At 47.5% G+C, this 20210-nt stretch overlaps 2 protein-coding genes across 4 annotated transcripts in view; one reads left to right on the top strand and one right to left on the bottom strand.

Moving 5' to 3' along the window:
• Nucleotides 1-13235, bottom strand: part of LOC107514024 (selection and upkeep of intraepithelial T-cells protein 1) — a 214937-nt gene extending 201702 nt beyond the window's left edge. Inside the window, exon 1 of one of the 2 annotated variants that reach the window (XR_004954919.1) lies at nucleotides 12827-13235. The gene's annotated coding sequence lies outside the window, so the exon portion shown is untranslated. Of the gene's footprint in view, nucleotides 1-3494; nucleotides 9352-12826 lie in introns of those variants that run through there. The other variant, XR_004954921.1, reaches the window with a different exon arrangement.
• TRABD2B (TraB domain containing 2B) overlaps nucleotides 12177-20210 on the top strand; it is a 206182-nt gene continuing 198148 nt past the window's right edge. The window contains exons 1-2 of one of the 2 annotated variants that reach the window (XM_016151338.2): nucleotides 12177-12734; nucleotides 14708-15268. In XM_016151338.2, the coding sequence (XP_016006824.2) occupies nucleotides 12633-12734; nucleotides 14708-15268 (663 nt within the window). In that variant the 5' untranslated portion in view covers nucleotides 12177-12632. The remainder of the gene's footprint in view (nucleotides 12735-14707; nucleotides 15269-20210) is intronic. The other variant, XM_016151337.2, reaches the window with a different exon arrangement.

Here is a 20210-nt window from a genome sequence, read left to right as displayed (position 1 = left end):
ATAAAAATTAGAAAACTGGATCACGGCAATGTTTTTCAGGATTCCTTATACCTCTCAGGCTGGCAGAACTGTGAGGTGGGAGAGCCAATCTAGAGAACATTCCCCACCACTTAGTCAAATTATGTATGTGCATATTTTATTAATTCAGCTATTGAGCTCCTGGGTATGCATCCCCATAAAAAGCAAATTCCAGAGAAGATGTACAAGAATGTTCAGTGCAGTATTATTTGTGGAGTAGGGGAGTGGGAAGTAACATGGTAGATTATTATTCAGAGAGTGCACAGGTAAAATGTATGAGATATCACCACTGCATATTATGCAGCAGTCAGAAGAAATATAAATTAATTGTAATAGCATACTCTTAGGTACAAAAAGTAAGAAGAGAATAAGATTAATAATACAATATCATTTACATAAATTAAAAACACATGCATGCAATAAGACAATATATATTTGTAAGAACATATATAAACAAAAAATCCACATTAAGTTGCTAATAAGAATGAAAGAGGGGATATCATTACAGAGCCATATGGTCATCTTAGTTGATACAGAAAGTGCACAGTTGTGGGAAACAAGCAATATATAAAATTTAATGGTATTTTATATACTTTCAAAGTACAGTCATAAATTTAAAAATCTAAATGCTATTTATATGAGCATCTGAAATTATGAATGACTTAGGGATAAGTGTTAGAAAAGATGTGCATATTATATATACTGAAAAACTCAAAATATAGCTGGAGGGAAGTTAAAAAAATCTAAAGAGAACTAAGCCATAATTATAGGTCATAAGACAATATTATTAAGATGTAAATTTTCTCCTGATTGATCTGGAGATTCATTGCCATCTCAAACAAAATCTCTGCAGGCTTTTATGAAAAATGTGACAAATTTTTCTAAAATTTGTATGAAATGCCAATGATTTAAGGTAGCCAAACAAAATGAAGAACAAATTTGGAAGACTAACATGGCTAGTTTCATGACTAATTATACCGCTTCAGCAATAAAGATAGGGAATACCTAAGTGACCATAGATTTTGTATCTTAAATAAGACACAAAAAGCACAAATTATAAAACAAACAAAAAAACTTGAATAACTGGATTTCTTCGAAATTAAAACATTTGCTCTTCGAAAGGCACTTTTAAAAAATGAAAAGACAAGCCATGTACTAGGAGGAAATATTTGCAAAACTATGTTTGACAAAAGAATTGTAAACAGAATATTCAAAGAGCTATTACAATCCAGTAAAAAGCCAAAAAGCCCAGTATACATGACCAAAACATTTGAACAAAGACTTCACTAAAGAAGATAAAAGAATGTCAAATAAGCATATGAAAAGATGTTTAGCATCATTAGTCACTAGAAATGAAAATTAAAACCACAATGAGATACCACTTTACACCCACAAGCATGACTAAAATTGGCCCTTCTTATTTGCAAGTTCCACATCTGTGGGTTCAACGAACTATGATGGAAAATATTCAGAAAAGAAAAAACTACATTTTTGCTAAAATGTACTATCTGGTTAGGCCTATGCTGGTCGCATCTGTACTGAACATGTACAGATTTTTTTTCTTTCCTCTGTAACAACTGTTCTCCCAGCATTTACATTGTATTAGATGTTTAAAGTAATCTAGAGATAATTTAAAGTATATATGAGGGTGTGCTTAGGTTATATGCAAATATGCCATTTTATAAAAAGGACTTGAGCATTTGAGTCCTTTTTATAAAATGGCATATTTGCATACAGGGGTCCTGGAACCAATACCCACAGGTACCAAGGGACAATTGTAATTACAAAAATGGACACGACCAGGTGTTGCTGAGGTCATAACTGGAGCTATCATAACTCTCACACACTGCTAAATGCCTGACACAGGAAATGCTCCTATGTTATCATTTAGCAATAGCAGCTAGTAGTAGCAGCCATTATGAATATGAGCTTTGCAGTGTAAATGAAAAACTTGGGCACAATCTCTACCCTCACGGAGCTTCTGTCTAACCACCTGTACATGTGACATTCCTTCGAATTCACTCTCTTAGGAACTCATGTATTTCCTAGTCCTGAGCTAATGCTTTATGTTGTCAATAGAAATAGCGATTAGTCCAGTTACAGCCTGTCTTGGAAGCCTTGAGGAAAAAAGATCTAGACCTGTAAGGACATGGTTGACATTGAAGTGACTAGACTGCATGCACGACCTGATGATCTGAGAGGAGGAAGAAGGAGACGGGACTGCAAAATCTTCAGACAGATTAAGGAAAAGCTCAGAGGGGGGAAATTCCATTAAAGTCAGGGAGCTTCTGCTACTTTCAAGGCTGACTGGATTCCAAGACCACTGCTTCCATGCTGAGGCAGCTGTGGTACAGTGAAGGAACACAATCTAGAGTCTGAAAAAAGCTTAGTATCTGTAAGATCCTGAAACAATCACTTCATTTCTTTAGCCTCTGATCCCTGGGCACATGTTGGATGAATGAGTTAGTTGGTCAATGAATGAAAAAACTACAGGCTGTCAGTACCATTTCTAGACACAAGGTTTTTTAAAATGATGATCAGGAGAGTAAAAAGAAGCAAAACTTTTAATGGAATGAAAGAAAGAATAAGAAGACACAGGGTAACTTGGTTCCTGTGAATCTATGAACAGCTGTCAGAAAGGAAGTGGAGGACCTGCTACATGTGATCCCAGTGGTGGGAACCAGCAAATAGTGAGTTTAAGGGAGAGAGAGGCAGTTGTAGGCTCAATATATAGAAGTGTCTAAATGTTGAGTTGCTTAGAAGTGGAGTTGGCTGCTTCAGAAGGCAGTGAGCTTCTTGCCACTGAATGTCATATGAAATATCTAGATAAGACTGATGAAAAAGGGGTTTTAAACAAAATGTGAGAAGTGGAGAATCCAGCCTAAATTCTGAACTGAGAGAATTGGAGATTTGGATTTGGATACAATGAGTTTGAGAGGAAAGCAGGGCATTCAAGTAGAGGAGACACAGATCGGAAAGTCATCATGAAAATGTAAATTGCTGAAAACAGAAACACAACTGCTTCCTTATTGGTTAAGTAAAGTCCAAGCAAGTCCAAATATTTCAGGACATCTGCTGGTGGGAGCCATCAGAGCAGCTACCAGCTTGTACAGTGCCTTCTGCTATCAAACATGGACGCAGCTCCTAGCCACTGGCTGGATTTCACTGCCCACTCACCTCCTCAGCAGAGCACCCTTGTGCAAGGCACAACCTGCTCAGATGCTCACTGACATAGCCCTGGAGGGCACCATGCTGCAGACACTCATAACTTCTTGCATAAGCCATCCGTGTTGCAGATGACTAGTGCTCTTTTATAACATTTTAGAAGAACATTAAAGTATTTATTCTAGGACAGGAAATACTTTTGAGGCTTCTTCTTATTACTATTATTAACAATGATCATAAAAGTCATATTCATGACCTTTTATAGCACACAAAGTGCTTTCATATCCATCACCTTGACCCCCACAACAAACCTGCAAGCTATGCGTGACTATTGTTCTCACATCTCCAATGAGGAAATGAAGGCCTGCAGGGATTAGGCTAGGAAGTTGTGAAGTCTTTTCTCATACAGCATGCATTTTATAGTTATAAGCTCTGAATCACCATATAAATGTATAAATCAGCTTGCACATAACACATTGGTCCTGCAAGGGTCCCTATAAAAAGAAAAAGTGAAAAGCAGTCAGCATTTCCAGGTTTAGATGAGCCACCAATAACCCGGCTTAACTCACTTACACTTCCCTTAGCTCTGCTCGAGTCCTGGTGACAATCTCAGTAACTTTTCTGTCCACGTCAGCCGGGCCTCTCATTCTGATGAATCTCAACTTTGGGTTCATTTTGATAGCATCCTGTTCTTGGCTTCCTCCTATTAAGACACCCCCCCACAGACAGTCCTCCTCTGACAGGTAGGTCCTGGGACCTCCCCTTCCTGATATCGTCTTGAAGGCGTTCTCTCCAGGAAAGCAGAACTCATTATTGTAGAACAGCTTTATCGATGACCTGCATCTTTCATGTACATGCTGCCTTCCCTCCTGACTTAACAGATGAACTGCCCTAACAGGGACTGGCCCTTCCATTGCCTCTGGATCTCAAGCCTCTTGCCTTCTCTAGTAGTTCCCAAAGACTTCTCCAGTGTACCCCTCTCTCCCTGGGATTATAAATTCCTTCCTCTATGCCCGACTCTGTGCACCAGCATACAAGCACACTATACGACCCATGATTTTTAAGTCTCCCCACTCACCCTATGTTCTTATGCCATTCCATCCCGTACCCTTCCCCACAAAATTATGAGAAAGAGTTGCCTGAACCGACTGCTTCTGCTTCCTCTCCTTTCTCTCTATTCTCAACCCATTTCACTTGAGTTTTCATCTCCAACGGTCTGCTGAAATGACTCCTATCAAACTCCCTGTAGTAAAATCTAGTGGTCATTTCTCTGGTTTATTTTATTGGATATCTTGACAGTTCTCTCTCCTGGTTTTTCTCCTACTTCAGTCACTTTTGCTGGATACTTCTCTCTCAAAAGTGGAAGGATTAGGTTCTGTGGCCTTAGTTAGACCTAGACCTCTTTCCATTCTTTTTCTCTCTCTTTCAAATAGGCTGCTGGATTTAAATATCATCGCTATGCAATGGAGCCTAGATTTATCCTTCCAGCACAGAGTGCTCCCCTGTGCCCCAGGCTCATTTGTAAGCTGTTTCCTTATCATGTGCTCTTGGACCCTAGTACTGGAGTCTTAGATCTAAAATTAGACTCTTGATCTCTCCACTCCAGTCCCTCAAAACTCTGCTGCTTCCTCAGTCTTTCCCAGATCAGTGAATGGAGCCAGTTGCTCAAGACAAAATCCTCAGACTCATCCTTGATTCCTCTCTGCCCCTCACCCCCACATCATATCTGCCGCAAAATGCTCACTACTTGCTCTCTTTATGAACCCAAATCTGCTCACTTTCCTTTAGTCTTACTACAACCACCTGGACAGAGCAACCACCGTCCCCACTCCGACTACTGTCCTAGTGCCCCCTGAATTCCTCACCTGCCACCTCACCAACCTCCAAACCAAAGTCTGAACCATTTTTTTTTTAATGTAAATCAAATCACAGTACTCTTCTTTAAAACCCTCTATAGCTTCTCAGTTAAACTGGAATTCCAACTCCTTACTTTGACCTACAAAGTCTGACTTCACCTGACTCCTTCATCTCTCTAATGTAATCTCTTAGAATTTTCTTCCTCATGTCCTACGCATCAGGCTTCACTGGAGTTTATGAACTCACCAAGGTGGCTCCCTCCCTTGAGCCATGCCCAGGCTGGTCCCTCTACTGGGAGTGCTCTTCCTCCAGACTTTCTCCTGGCTGACTCCTTCTCATCATTCACCAGGCACTCTCTATCACTTTTATTATCTCTATTGGTATTGGTTATTTCTTTATTGTTTTCCTTCATTCCTGGAAAGTAAGGTCTGTGTGAGCAAAGATCCGTCCTGTCTTGCTCACCAATTCTTTAGCACCAAGCATTGATTAGACTCTCAATACATACATCTTGTGCGCATGCATGCATGAATGAATGAATGAATGAATGAACGAATCTTCTCCCCCGCTTTACAGAAGTCACCATCACTTCCACATGCTACACACTGAAGAGGCACTTGATCTCATCTAGCACGTGGCACCCTCTGGAGCTGCACTGTCTGGGTTCAAACCCCAGCTCCATCACTAACTGGCTGTGTCACTTTGGGCAAGTTTTGGAACCTCAGTTTCCTCATCTGTAAGATGAGGATAATAACAGTGCTTCCTTCATCCGGGCAGTTAAGAGTTAACACATTTAAATAAAGTGGTAGAACATTGATGGACACACAGTAAATGCTTAACAAAAGTTACTAATGATTATATTCTTGAAACAGCACCTCTATAAGACAGGATTTCTCAGTCTAGGCACAGTCGATATTTTGGGGGGGATAATTCTTTGTTGTAGGGACTATCCTATGCATTGTCAGATGTTTAACAGCATCCCGGCCTCTACCCACTAGATACCAGAGCACCTTCCCAGTTGTCATAACCAAAAAGCATCTTTAGATATTGCTAAATGTCCGTGTGGGGGGCAGGATGGGCAAAACCACTTGCTATAAGGCATATACTTTTACTCCTATCAACAGATATGAAATCGTAAGTTCGCAGAGCTTAAATAACCCGCCCAAGATCACAGGGCTACAAAGTGGAGAGCAAGGATTGAAACTCCCATCTTCTTGGCCCCACAGCACATGCTCTTTCCTCCACAGCTCGCTGTGCTCGAGGCCCGAGCCCCCCTTCGCTCACCCCGGTCGGCTCGCGCACTCACAGATGCGTGCTAATTACACAGCAATGTAAAACGTTATATGTGGTTTGTTATTTTATATCCAGGAACACGGTCCACAGCCTTCATTACATAAAGCAGCTGTGTGTATACTTGGGGTCTAAGTGCTATTTAGTGGTCAGCTCGATGGGGTATTTTGTTTCAAGCATCACATTTCTTTTTTCCCTTTCCATACGTCTATTGAATCCTGTGTAGAGGAATGGAGCCTTGCACAGCTTTGGCTAAAGTGAAAGGCAAAAGTCTCCTAAATGACAATCATCTCACCATCCTAATTAGATTGGGAAAGACAGCCCCGAATGCACCATATGTGTATGAATGTGTTCCACCGGTGGTCGTGTGTGCATGTGTGTATGTGTGTATGTGTTCACCAGCCACACCCAGCCTGACCCATACAACCTGTACTACATTGACACTGGTGTCTTAAAGGAAGCAAATGGTTTAATGGCAAAAACTAGAATCCAAGCCTTCTAATTCTCCACTGTGTGGCTTCACTATGTCATGTGTCCCGTCTGAGACTCAGTTTCCTCATCTTTAAAATGGGGGCACAAATATCAGTCGCACGGTGTTGCTGAGATCCTTTAGATAAAGGATCTGGCACAGGATGGGTCAACAGTAACCCCCAGCTCCTTTCTCTCCCTCCCTTGCCAGAATCCTGACCATGCCATCCTAACCCCCCATTCCAGCACACTCTCGACACCACCCTTCTCCCCTAGCGAAAATGTTCTACTCCCCACCCCACTTCTGTCCCTTTGCTTTCATCATTCCCCTTACACAGGATGCAAGCAAGGCTCTTTGCATCCATACAAATCGAACTTTTCCTTCCTGCCCCAGTTGAAATCCCACTCCTCCCAGAAGATATCCTTGACCCTCCAACTCTCACTAACTTCTTCTGGATTTTTACAATATTCTTTTACTTGGCCCGGCACTTAAATGCATTTCAACTAATCACCTGAATATCTTTTGTCTTGTTCAGAAATTGAAGTAGCCAGAGGTTAGGATATTCCTTCATGCCTAACACACTACAGTACACCCAGGAACCCAATAAATATTGGTGAATTAACGGAGTCAGTGTGTATCATTGCTGTTATATGACTGATGGCTGCACACATCAGGCTGTAAACACATCTTATCTGGAACCTGACATGCAGCCACTCCCAACCAGCACCCGCAATTTACGCAGAGCAAGCTAAGATTACATCCTCTGAACATCAAGATGAAGGGCAAGGCCCTTCCTGGTGTCGTCTTATTTCTGACTCTCCCCAATAGTTCTCGAATTCTAAGCTCTCCCCATCATCATTTACAATTCCCCAAATATGCCGAGCACTTAGATTCCATGCCTGTGCACATGCTGTTCACACTGTCTGAAATGACCTTCCTTTCCTCACCTTCCCTGTCCTGCTCATTCTCAGAATCAACTTAAACTTCACCTTCTTGGAAGGCAAAGACCTTTGCTGATCTCTCTTAAGCTTGACTTTCTTCTCTCCTAAGGTGCTCCACCCTATCCTCCCCCTATTTGTTTCCCAAAGCACCATATTTGTTTGCATCTCTGTCTCTCTCACTGGGTTGCAAGCTCCCCGAGGACAAAACCCTGGACTGATTTCTCTGTGCTCTCCACTCCCCTACTGGGCTGCACCATAGTTAGGCTTTTTGTTTTTTAATGAATGCCATCTTGTATAGCAACTCTAATCCTTTATCGTGGCTCTATGATCCTTTATCTCTTTTCCTGCTCCTGCAAGGAAATGTCCTGCTCTGAAATCATCTCAGTCTACCTTTTTTCTGGTTCTTTCCATCACTGTAGACAGCCTTAAGCACAACTGACCTCTGCATGGTCTTGAAATCTGCTTCTCTCTTCTCTACTCCCCAAGACAATCGTGTCTTTCGATCATCAAGGATTAACTTCTAACCAACTAAGGCTGGGGTGGAGAAGACAGAGTCTGGGGTGGATGGGAGTTGGGTGCAACTGGGGATGGAGTTGGAGCCGGAAGTCAGGCCAGACCAGGTACATTTGAAAGCACCAGCGTGGTCGGTGGCCCAGAGGATGGCTAGCCAAAGAGTAGCCCTCAAGCCCAGAGCAAAGCTTCTCCTTTGAGTTGGCAGAGCAGGGGAGCCCCTCACCTCCCTCTCTGAGAGACACCCTTTGGCAAGAGAAACGCGGGGCTCCTGGATCTGCTCAAGAGCCAGACTTTGTTGGTTTAGTTCCGCTACAAGGCTTCTGTTCCTGCTTGGGCTGTTAAGGCCTGCAGATTCCTGGTACCCATCTGATTGAACAACTTAATTAAAATGCAATAAAAGGAAAGTGAGCCAGATGTGCCCTGGGAGAGGAGGCAGGCGTCTGTGTCCACTGCCTGCCTTCTGAGCCCTGTACCCTTCTCATCCTGCCTAAAGGCCACTGGGCAGGTGGTGGCCATGGAACTCTGAACTCTAGTGTGGGGTACAGAAGACCCTTGAAGGTTACCTCTTCCATAAGCTTGTTCATACTGATGATAGGGAAACTGAGGTCTAATGAGGACAAAGCTGCTCAGTGAGATGTCAGCAGAAGCACAATAAATCTCTAGGACTGTTCATCTAGGGCTTCTCTCGCTAGGCAATGTAGGAGAAAAAATTGTTCAAAAATACTAAGACCCTGGTTCATAGAGAACACTCTCTCCTAAGGTCCTGAACTTGTTTGTGACTTGTTTGTTCTTTTTTTTTGGGGGGGGGGTGGGTAGCAGCTTTGTGGAAATATAGTTCACATACCATACCATTCACCCTTTAAAGTATACAATTTAATGGTTTTAATATACTCACAGAGTTGTGAAACCAACACTACAATCAATTTTAGAACATTTCATTACTTTCCCTCAAACCCAGTAGCCTTTAGGTATGGTCCCTCAATCTCCCCATTCCTCCTAGCCCTAAGGAAACACCAGTCTACTCTCTGCTTCTACATAGTTGCCAATTTTGGACAATTTCATATAAATGGATTCATATTATATATGTTCTTTTGTGACTGGCTTTTTATATTTAGCATAATGTTTTCAAGATTAATCCATATTGTATCAGCACTTCTTTCCTTTTTATGGCCAAATAATATTTCATCATATGAGTATACCACATTTAGTATATCCATCAGTCGATGGACATTTGGGCTATTTCTCTCTTTTAGCTTTTTGAATAGTGCTATCAATATTTGTGCACACGTTTTTGGGAATGTCCCTAGAAGTGGAGAAAGTTTTCATCTCATTAAGAATATCGGCAATAATACCAGTGGAGATACTAAAGCAGTATTGCCCACATTAACTCAAAGACTAACGAGGGCAGGAAACTAGATGGTGAATGAGAGACACAGAGAGGTTAATTATTTTGGCTCTGGTCACAAAGCCATTGGGTAGGAAGGAAATCATAGCTGGCAATCATGACAACTGGACAACAAAACTTTTATAATTTTATGCAAAAAGCCCTAGGACAGTTAAAAAATCACACACAAATTCACATGTGCCATTGCTTTCGTTATATGGGTTGGTTTTTAACTTGATCAAGTCCTTTTTTTGTCTGCTATCTGCCTTGTATCTTCCAGTTACCCATGGAGACCATCACGCTCCCTCTCAGTAGAATTAAATTCTCCTCCCATTTCCCAACTGTTTCACCTCCACAACCAGAGTAGTGGCATTGTAGGGAGTGTGGGAGCCTCTGTGAGTGGAGGCTCTTTAAAGGACTTCTCTTTTGTCACAGCTGCAGTTCTCAGAGCTCTGTGTGTGGAAAACACGGAGCCACACTGTTCTCACATACAGTCTGGGCTCTCTGGCCTGCTCTGCATCTGTCACCAGATGTGTGCATGGCTAAGAGACCGAAGTTGCTCTGGACATCTAGCAGGTTGAACTACATGACATTGTCAACATTTACTCATTTCTGATCTAAAGAAATGGCAATTCCGTGTGTTTCAACCTGCCAGTCTCTGGTGTCTTCCTGTGTTTCTCCCAAAGGCCCAGCCCATGTACCCTGGAAGCCATTCTGCCCTTCCAGCCCTGCTAGTCTTCCTCTCCCAACCTTTCAAGTGGCCATTCTCCAGCTGCTCAACCTTGTGCCCAATGGCATGAGTGGAGTAGTGGGAGCATTGGGCTGGGAGCCAGGACACCTCTCCCCTCTCTGACCATCTCCCCACTAGTCGCCCTTCCTCCATCTCCCCTTCCAATCTATGCCTCCTGAAAGTACAGATCTGCTCCAGCCACCCTCTACTTCGAATCTTGCAATGACTCCTTATCACCTAGTACACATAAAGTATGAACTCTGCAGTCTGGCCAGGAGACGCAGTCTCAGCTCCTATGGCTGGCTTTTCGCTCCAGCCATGTCTAACTGCTTGTAGCCCCCTGAAGGCACCTGTGCTCTCCCACCTCTCTGCCTTAGCATCTGCTCTTCTACCTGGAAATATTTGTGTACATTCTTCACTCGGCTACCTATAACATCCCACAAGACCACTTCCAGGAACCTTCCCTGAGCCTCCCGGCCATGCTAGGGACCCTTCTTCACTGTTCCCATTCCCCTGTGTTTTCATCTCTCCCGACACTAATCCTCGTGTTTTAATCATGTTTTTTGTGGGTCCATCCCTGTTTATCTCCCTCTCTAGCTTATGGGCTCCTGATAATTCTACCTAATTCATTTTCCAGTCTCCGTTGTCAAGATAAGAAGAGTGAGCAGGCTCTCAGTTTAACAGAACTAAGCAGTGGGGGTGACTGTGACTCTCTTTCTCCATTTGCCGGAAATGGTCCAGAAGCTTGAGCCTTACCCCTTGGCCTTCTCTAAGCTTCATTTGTCTCTCGCGAGCAGAAGGGGGCTGGTTTCAAGTGCTCTTTCAATTCTTATGGTCTAGGGAACTGCATATGAATCCTTACCCTCCCAGGCCCCCGACAGGGATCTCATGTGAGCCCAAGGAAAACGATGGGTCGGGACTGTTCAAATGGAAAGTTCCAAGACATTTTGAGTAAGATTATTTTCTTCTTTTATTTCAATTCAGCAAACGTCTGAAGAACACCTACTAAGTGCATGCCAGTGTCAGTCAAAAAAGTGGCGGGATACAAAGTTGTACATACCAGCTTCCCTGGATTCTTTTGGGTGCTGCCTTCCCAGCCAGTCTGGGGGTGCCTGCCCACTCCTGGCTCTCTCACTGTTCACTCTCGCCAGGACCTGGGCATCAGACGCTTTGGGCAAGGGTGGTCCATGTTCCCAAATTTGTTACCGTCCTCCAAGTCCGCATCCACCTTAGAGCCCACCAAGTTTGGCCGAGCGACTCCTCGGCCCGGGCGCCCTCTGGCGGCCGCATGCGGAAGCTACGGCGGGCGGCGAGCAGGCGAGGGGAAGGGGGAGGAGGAGGGAGGAGGAGGCGCGGGCAGGGGAGGAGAGGAAAAGTTGCGCTGGGAAGTTTGGAAAGTTGGGAAGTGGCTGCTGCGGGCTTCGCCTCCCTCCGCGCGTGTGTGAGGGAGCAAGCGAGGGAGCAAGAGAGGAGCGAGCGAGCGCCTGCCATGCCCATCAGACCCCGCCTCGCCGCGCCCGGGCGCGGAGCTCGCCCCGACTCCCTGCGGCCCGCCCGGCCCCGCGCGGCCCCGGCCCCCCGCCCCCCGCGCCCCGCGCCGGGTCCTCCCCTCCCCCCGCCCCGGCGGCCCCAGCCCCCCGCCCGGCCCGGCTCCGCGCTGCTCTCCCGCCCTCCTCTCTCCCTCCCTCCCGGCCGCGGAGCAGCATGGCGGAGCCCGGGCAGCGGCCGCGCGGCCGCCCGCCGCCCCTCTGAGCCCGGCTCAGGGGCAGCTGGGCACGCAGACCCGACCCCCGCCCCCACCGCGCCCGCCGCCGCACTTGTCCCACTGCGCGCCCCCTGGAGCGCGGCGCACCCCTGGGACCTTGCGCACCCCGGGTCCCCAGCATAACCCCGGGACCCCGCGCGCCGCGGGATCCCAGTACTGCCCCGGGAGCACCGCGCGCCCCTGGACCGCGACGCCGCTGCGGGACCTCCGCACACCCCAGGACCCCCACGCGCTCTCAGAACCCCGAGGCTCCGCCGACGGGGCTGTGCGCCCTGCTGGGGGGCCCCGCCCCAGAGGGTCCCCCTCTTCCAACAGACAGAGCCCCGCCCCAGAGGGACCCCCAGGTTCGTCAGGGACATCCAGCCACGCCCCAGCGGGCTCCCAGCATCCCGCGGCTAGAGCCCCGAGCTCCTGAGGAACCTCGGTGCCCAGCTGGGGGCTCCCCGCCCTGCTGAGGGGGCGCCGCCCAGGAGGGTCCCCCGCGCCCCGCGGGCCCCAGCAGGATGCACGCCGCCCTGGCGGGGCCGCTGCTCGCCGCGCTCCTGGCTACCGCCCGCGCCCGCCCGCAGCCCCTGGACGGAGGACAGTGCCGGCCGCCCGGATCGGTGAGCGAGCGCCTGCCCGGCCACTCTCCCGGCCACTCCGGCACTTCAGCCCCGTGGGGACCATGGTTTTGGGTCCTACCTTCTACGCTCACCTCAGCGCACCCGCTCCACCTCCGCCCGCTGGGCGCTGCCTCGAGCGCCCTGCCCTAGCTTCTGCCGCTCGGGCTCCAGCTCCGTGCCGGGAGCCGAGATGGGCGCTCCCTCTCCGGCTTCTACACACGCTGACGCTCCCGGGCTCTCCTCGACTTTCGGTCCTGCTTGGACGGTTCCTCTCTGTGCCCTTTCGACTCATTTCTTTCTTGCTTTTATCCTGTCTTTACCCTTCTGTGCCCACTCGGACTCTGTTTCTACCCTTGCCCTCTCCTCTGACTTCCATCAGACCCTTCTCATTCACGCTCTCTGCCCCCTGCCCTCCCACTCTGACCTAAAGCAAACTTTCTCCCTGGTGCAGGTTCCCACTTTTCTCTCTCCAGCCAAGTCCTCAGCACCCACTCTTCCAAGTGCCCCCACTTCACAAAAAAAGGAGAACATTCCAGAGGAGAGAAGGACATGCTAGCCTAATATTTCTTTGGGGCTGAGTAATTGTTGGTTCTCCTAATTTTCCTTCCAAACCAAGGAATCTTGATTTCTCTCACTGCCCCTCCCTCAAAGTATAAAGTAATGCATTGAAAATAACCCTGAAATGGAGGCCAGGGTACCATGAGATGGTTTTGTAGTCTCCTCACTGGCTTCCCTGTTAGGGGAGAGGTAGTTGACCTTGGACAAGGTACACCGCCAGTGTCCTGACTTAGGCAGAAACAGGGAGCTTGGTGGCCTCCTGGGTGTTTAGAGCCAGTCTATCTCCAATACGCGGGGATTTACAATTGTTGGTAGTAATTTAAGGTACTGTTCCTTCCACCTACCCTGAAACATACTTTTCACTGTGCTAAAATCAGGCAGAAAAAAATGTTGAGTTGATCTAAAGCTTGCAGGTGCTAAGTGGGCAGGCTAGGGTCTTTTTCTGGATAAAAAATGGCTTTGCCTGAGAGAAATGACAGTCGCTTTTTCATGCCCCTTAACCGCTGGCCCTAAACTGGATCTGGAGAAATGACCCCAGTTTCCATGCCCCTTCTTCACCCCTACACACACCCTTGTCATCATAGAAGATGGCAGAGAATTGGAGTTGGAGAGCAGGTACACCTATTTAGGGGAGCAGCCCGGAAAGCACCCAGAACATGTACATTTCTTGGGACTAATTCTCTGGAATCCTCTCCTCCCAAACCAGGGCCTGAGACTTCACTTAGCCTGCAGCTTTTAAAGCACTTTATCATCTGTGGTTTCAGCTGGTTGAGCAGAGTAGCTGACACCCAGACCTGCCCTCCAAAAAGAAAACTGTATCCGCCCTGATGAATGGGAAGTTGCTGTTTAAATAGGTGTGCTATTTTTAATAGGTGTTCTGCTTTCAAAGTGCTCTTGGCATGTATCTTCTAATGGATGGATTTAAAAGTTATATGACTTCCTCCCTTCTTGCCAAAGCAGGACTCTTGCCCTCTCCCCCCCACCGCCCCCCAATAACACCGCTGGTGAAGGTTTGGCTTGGCCAAGCATGAATATTCTCAGGTGGTGTGGCAGACCTTGGCACTCACTGCGAAAGCTAATCATAACCCCTTCCCCTGTGCCTGGAACTGCTCTTAAAGCTTAGTTACATATATTGTGTCTTTTCATCCTCTCCGCAACCCCCTGAGGTAACTGCTGTCATCACACCTCCCATTTTACAGATGAGGAAACTGAGTGTCTGGGAAGTCAGACAATATGCTCAAGATCATCCTGCTCAGACAGGACAAAGCCAGGATTTGCCTGAAGGTTTCAGTTTCCAAAGCCCTTGCTCTTTCCCGTGGCCCCATGTAGGTCGCTGCCTTCCATCCCCATCATGTTAACCTTGGTTGACTCTGCTGCGTCAGCCTCACTGCCTTCCTTCTCCTCTCCCCCTACAGCAAAGGGACCTCAACTCCTTCCTCTGGACCATTCGGCGTGATCCCCCAGCCTACCTGTTTGGCACCATCCACGTCCCCTACACCCGCGTCTGGGACTTCATCCCGGACAATTCCAAAGCAGCCTTCCAGGCCAGTGCCCGTGTCTACTTCGAGCTGGACCTGACAGACCCCTACACCATCTCAGCGCTGGCCAGCTGCCAGCTGCTGCCGCATGGGGAGAACCTGCAAGACGTGCTGCCCCGCGAGCTCTACTGGCGCCTGAAGCGCCACCTGGACTACGTGAAGCTGATGATGCCCTCATGGATGACACCTGCCCAGCGGGGTAAAGGGCTCTACGCTGACTACCTGTTCAACGCCATCGCGGGCAACTGGGAGCGCAAGAGGCCTGTGTGGGTGATGCTGATGGTGAACTCCCTGACGGAGACTGATGTGCGCTCCCGGGGAGTGCCTGTGCTCGACCTCTACCTGGCCCAGCAGGCCGAGAAGATGAAGAAGAGCACAGGGGCCGTGGAGCGGGTAGAGGAGCAGTGCCATCCGCTCAATGGGCTCAACTTCTCGCAGGTAGGCACTTGGCACCCGGCCCCCCAAGCTGGGCAGCCCCCGTGCGCCTTTGTCCTCTTATCTGTCTTCCTCCTCCAGCTGCTGGAGCTCTGTCCTTCTGCCAAAGGGAGAGGGTCTTTTGGGTTGTAGGGCAGCTCTCCAGCTGTTTTTGGGGTGGTAGGAGGGCAAATCGATGTGCGCGCTAATTGGGGGTAAGAGTTTGGATGTTTGCTTCCCTCTCAGTGGTGTTACCTATCTGCCGTGCTTGCCCGAGCAGAAAGAATTTCTCTGGGAGCATCAGAGTGATGAAAACGAAAAGAGGGAGCTGCAAGTTTGCATTCGAGGCCCTGGGTCTCAGGAGCAGGACACTGACTGCCCTGAGGCTGTTGTGTGGGCACGTCTAGGGCAACAGCATGTACACAGAGGACACAGAGACAGAGACAGTGCCTGAGATTGGGGGGTAGGGCAGGTGTAGCAAGTGGATCGGGTGTCCATGGCTTGCTGTTTATCATTCAGCAATGCCAAATTTCCTGGATCTTTGCAAAGCTCCAGGCGACCCTCGGACTGCCTCCTTAGGCTGGGAGAAAGTCAGCCTGGATAGTTTAGGGGTTAATAATTTCAGAAAAATGTACTCACTTAAAGGTTGACAGTTCTGATTTCTGAACCTAGAAGTGGGGGCAGGGAGAAGGCAAGAGCTTAGGAGGTTTAAAGTCTCTGGCTGCCAAAGACTTGATCCAGCAAAATGTCATTAAAAGCCCCCCGTCTCCATGGGCGGAGGTCACTTGCAATTTACTGGCCCCAAACTCAACTCAGAGGCCCTGAGAACAATGAGTTCATATCTGTGCCTTGAGAACAGGCTGTCAGTCCTGGGACTGGGCTTCAAATTATGGCTGGTGGCTCCTGCAAGGAGGCCCCAAGACCCCAAGACCAGGCTTGGGCCAGTTGCCCCCTTGAAGAGTTAGGAGTGGCCCCTGAGGCATGCTCCTCCATTAAGGAGACTGCCCCATAAGTTGGCAGGGCTAGAAGCTCTACCACTGGGACCAGAACTGCTCGCTGCTCCTGAAATGTTGCAAGCTCTTCACCAGGGAAACAGCAGCAGTAACTGATCCCCCTTCCGAGATCTCTGGCCTTTGTTTTTCCAGGGGAAATGCAATATTGTCCCCGGGGAGGTAAGAAGCTAGATTGATTTGCCGGCCAAATGAAAGGCGGGTTTGTCGGTTCTCCTGCTGGCTCTCCCATAATTGTGGAGTCCTTACCCAGAGGGCCCTGGTGGCAGGAATATTGGGGCAGTTAGTCACGCCCCGCGGGGTTCTGACTACGCCTGACTCCTTCTCCATGGGGGAAAATCCTGTGCATTCTCTGGCCCAGCGCTGATTCCTCTGAACACACCGGCTCTCTCACTCTGAAGTGACTTTTCCCTTGCCAGCCCCGAGAGCTGATATTATCTGTGTCGGGCTCCCCAGCACTCACCGCCCATCTCATTTTGGAGGCAGGCTTGTGGGAGGCCTCTCTGTTCAGAGGCCTCATGTCTGGCCTCGATATCTTTTTTAGGCTGGGGAGGTGGGGGATCTACTGTCACTCTCAACACCCTCTTTGTACCAACCTCAGAGGAATCTGTGAAGGGAGCACACAAACCCTCTGGTTAAACAGCCCCTGGCTTTAATCTGTCTCTCTTAAAACAACAAAACTATCTTTCTTCGGGGTCTGGAAACACTGCTGTTCAACCAAAGGACGGCTTTCGTAGGTTGAAAACATTTGCTGGAAAGTGTGTGAGGTTATGTTTTAGGAAAAGTTCCTGAGAGCCATTCATCGGCCAGCGAGGAGCCCGCTGACAGTCTCCAAAGCCCATGTTTGAAGATCAAACAGACTCAAATCTCTAGTTTCAAAAATGTGCCCACGCCATTGCCAGCCTGGGCCCACTCTTGAAATTGTTCTTGGGTCCAGCTCCTCAGAAGCGCTGGAAGAAGCAAGCCCCACACAAAAGAAAACAGGTTTCCTCTTGGTTCCCTAATCTCCACACACCCTTCACCACCTGCCAGAGAGTCCGACCCCACCAATTTGTCCTGTTATCATTTTAGAGTGAGGCGATGAAATCTCTCCTCCCTCCCTGTGGGGCAGCCGTGGGCTAAAAGGAAAGGGAGGGATTCCGGAGCCTGGGTAGATGGGGTTTTTAGGGATCCCCCACCCCAAAGTTAGAAATGCAATAGCCTTCTCAGTAAAATTGTATGCGCGCGTGCACAGTTTGATATGAACATCTGTGATGCATTATTGTACCGAAATATCTGTTAAGTGCATCAGATTTTTATTTTTTCTTTCCTCTCAGCATTACTATTATTGCAAAATATTTGGGGAGGGAGCAATGAGAGAGGAGGGCGGGAAATAGAAGCCTTAAAAGAGAGTGCCTTTGTGTTACGACCTGGGATTTTAGTTTTAATTTAAGTATTTCTCAAATTTATATATATATATATATACACATAGGTATATATATATAAGTATTTAAGTATTTCTCAAATTTATATATATATACATATATGTATTTATATATGTATATATACACACACATACACACACACATATGTGTGTATATATATATAAAATATTTTTTTCTGGGCAGAAATACCACATTTTTCCTCGCTAAGTGAAGAAAGGAAGCTTAAATTTTGGGACTCCATGGGTTGGAGGAACTACTGAAAAGTTTCTTCCACTTTTACACAGCTTAGAAGATTGGGCTCATTGACCCTGGTCTCTGATTTCAATATAAACTGAGGGTGCTAGACCCAGTAGCACCAGGAGTTTGCTGTGTGACCTTAGGTAAGTCACTTGCCCTCTTTGGGCCTCGTTTTTCCCATCTGTGAAATGAGACGCCAGGATTAGGTCATCCTCCAAGCCCCTTCCAGCTGTGACATTCCACGGTACAGTTACGACCAGTTCCACGTGCCTGGCGCCCTGCAGGAAGCTCTGTTCGCTTTTTCCATTTTGCCGGATTCTCACAACCCTGTGGTTTTCTAAGGTGGGCACTCAGAAGGGTTGGATGACTCTCCCAAGGTCACATGGCTAATAAGGAACAGAGCCAGTCTCCCTGATTCTGAATAAAGATGCGCTTTCCCTGCCGCCCCATGCTGACGAGGTATTTCGTGTCCTCCAATCCTTCCTTCAATGCCTTCTTCTATTACTCCCCTGAAGGACTTGAGGACTTAAAAGTTTACTTCTTGGAAAATTTATACTTATAGAGAAAATTACTTCCTTTGACTCCAGAGCTGGAGTAGGGATGGGGAAGGCAGGTCCTCTAAAGATTTCTCTGATATGTTACAGACAGTTCAGCTCGTGGGCTGAGAGAGAAGAGACTTGCCAATAGATAATTTTCAGTCCCAGCTTTGGCTCTAAGGCCAATGACTTGTATATAGCTTCGGTGTTCCTATCTATCAAATGGGACAGTAATGACCAGCTTTCCACAGATAAGCTGGTTTTGTGAGGAGGACTTGAGAAGACAACTATGTGTGGGAGGTTATCGAGTGGGTAAAATAACTACCTGTGCTTGGAAAGGAGTCTGGGCTCCAGGACCAAGAAAGAAAGAGGGGGGAAGCCTCGTCTCTACACTGCTGGCACCTTCTCTCAGCAACCATGTCCACGGCCTATCCTTTGTTAAACAGAGTAAAGTTGGACTAATAAGGAGTAGTGGTGGCCCCTGCCCTGAGAGGTCTGGGGATGCCTGAGCCTTGAGTCCAGGTCTTGTGACAATCTTGGGACCTACAGATTTCAATCAGCTCTGTCACCTGCCTCCACGGACTGGTACCAGCTGCAACTAATTCTCTGGGTTGATCAGGAGACATCCTCCTCCCTCTAGAGGGCCTCAGTCCTCCCCCACCCGTTCAGTGGAGGCACTGGGTAAGAAGTCCTCTGAAATGTGGTTCTCTGAGGCATAACAAGAGGGCGAGGATCCTGCTATTCTGTACTTTGCATGTTTTAATAAACCTGCAATGTCACTCATCCAGTGTGCGCAGAGCCTGAACACGTGGGCACGGCTGCCAAGGGTATCCAAAATGTCTGTAAAATTCTACAGCCCCCTCACCAGGGAGTTAGAAACCACGAAATCATCATTTATTGAGCTCTGTCTTTGTACAGGGTGCTGCATTAGACATTGTAAGTACATCATCTCGTGGAGATGCGACAAGACATATCATCATATCTCTTTCACAGACAATAAATTGAGGCTTAAAAAAGGTTAAGTCATTTGGCTGTGATTACACACCAGGCTACTAGGTGGATTCAGGATGGAGAGAGAAAGAGAAAAGAAGAATGGGGGAGAGAGAGAGAGAGAGAGAATTGAAAAGTGTTGACATTGATTTTCTTCTGGCTTGTAAATTGGATCTGAAGGTGATTCTAAAATAAGAATTCCCAAAGGCATTACCAGCTTTCAAAGGATCACTGTGAAGACAACACCCCTGACATGGGCTAAGTGTGCACAGTTGAATGAATGAGTGGTCAGAAACCGTGATATAATCATCCCGCTTCTCTTCCTTCTACTATCTAGCATCACTGAATGAGTGAATGAATGAATGAACGAATGAAGAGAGACTGCATAAGCCACAGTGAGGCGCCCCTTGCTTGAATTTTAATAGCCCCACACCTTCTTACAAGCACACAAAATATGAAAATCATCAAGTGCGTGGTTCAAATCCAAAGCAGGCTTTAACCCTGACCCATTCCCAACTTGCCTGTGACTTTGGGCTAGGTTTTTCCCTCTCTGTGCCTAGGTTGTCCCCTCTGTCCTACAAGAGTGTTGGCTAGACAGCATCTAGGGCGGGCCCACTTATGACTTCTGTGGGGCTCGTCTTTGGCTCCCATATCTTAGAGGCTCTGGGCCACCCTGAGGTGTTGAGCCCAAGTTCTCTGCAGCTGGGAGGGGCTGGCAGGCTTGTCTTTGGTAGGCTTCTGCTGATACCTACTTGTCCAGAAACCAGTT

This window comes from Rousettus aegyptiacus, unplaced genomic scaffold, assembly GCF_014176215.1.
Source record: "Rousettus aegyptiacus isolate mRouAeg1 unplaced genomic scaffold, mRouAeg1.p scaffold_m13_p_1, whole genome shotgun sequence".
NCBI lineage: Eukaryota > Metazoa > Chordata > Mammalia > Chiroptera > Pteropodidae > Rousettus > Rousettus aegyptiacus.
The sequence above is the reverse complement of the archived record's forward strand: the minus strand, read 5'-3'. Positions and strand labels throughout refer to the sequence as shown.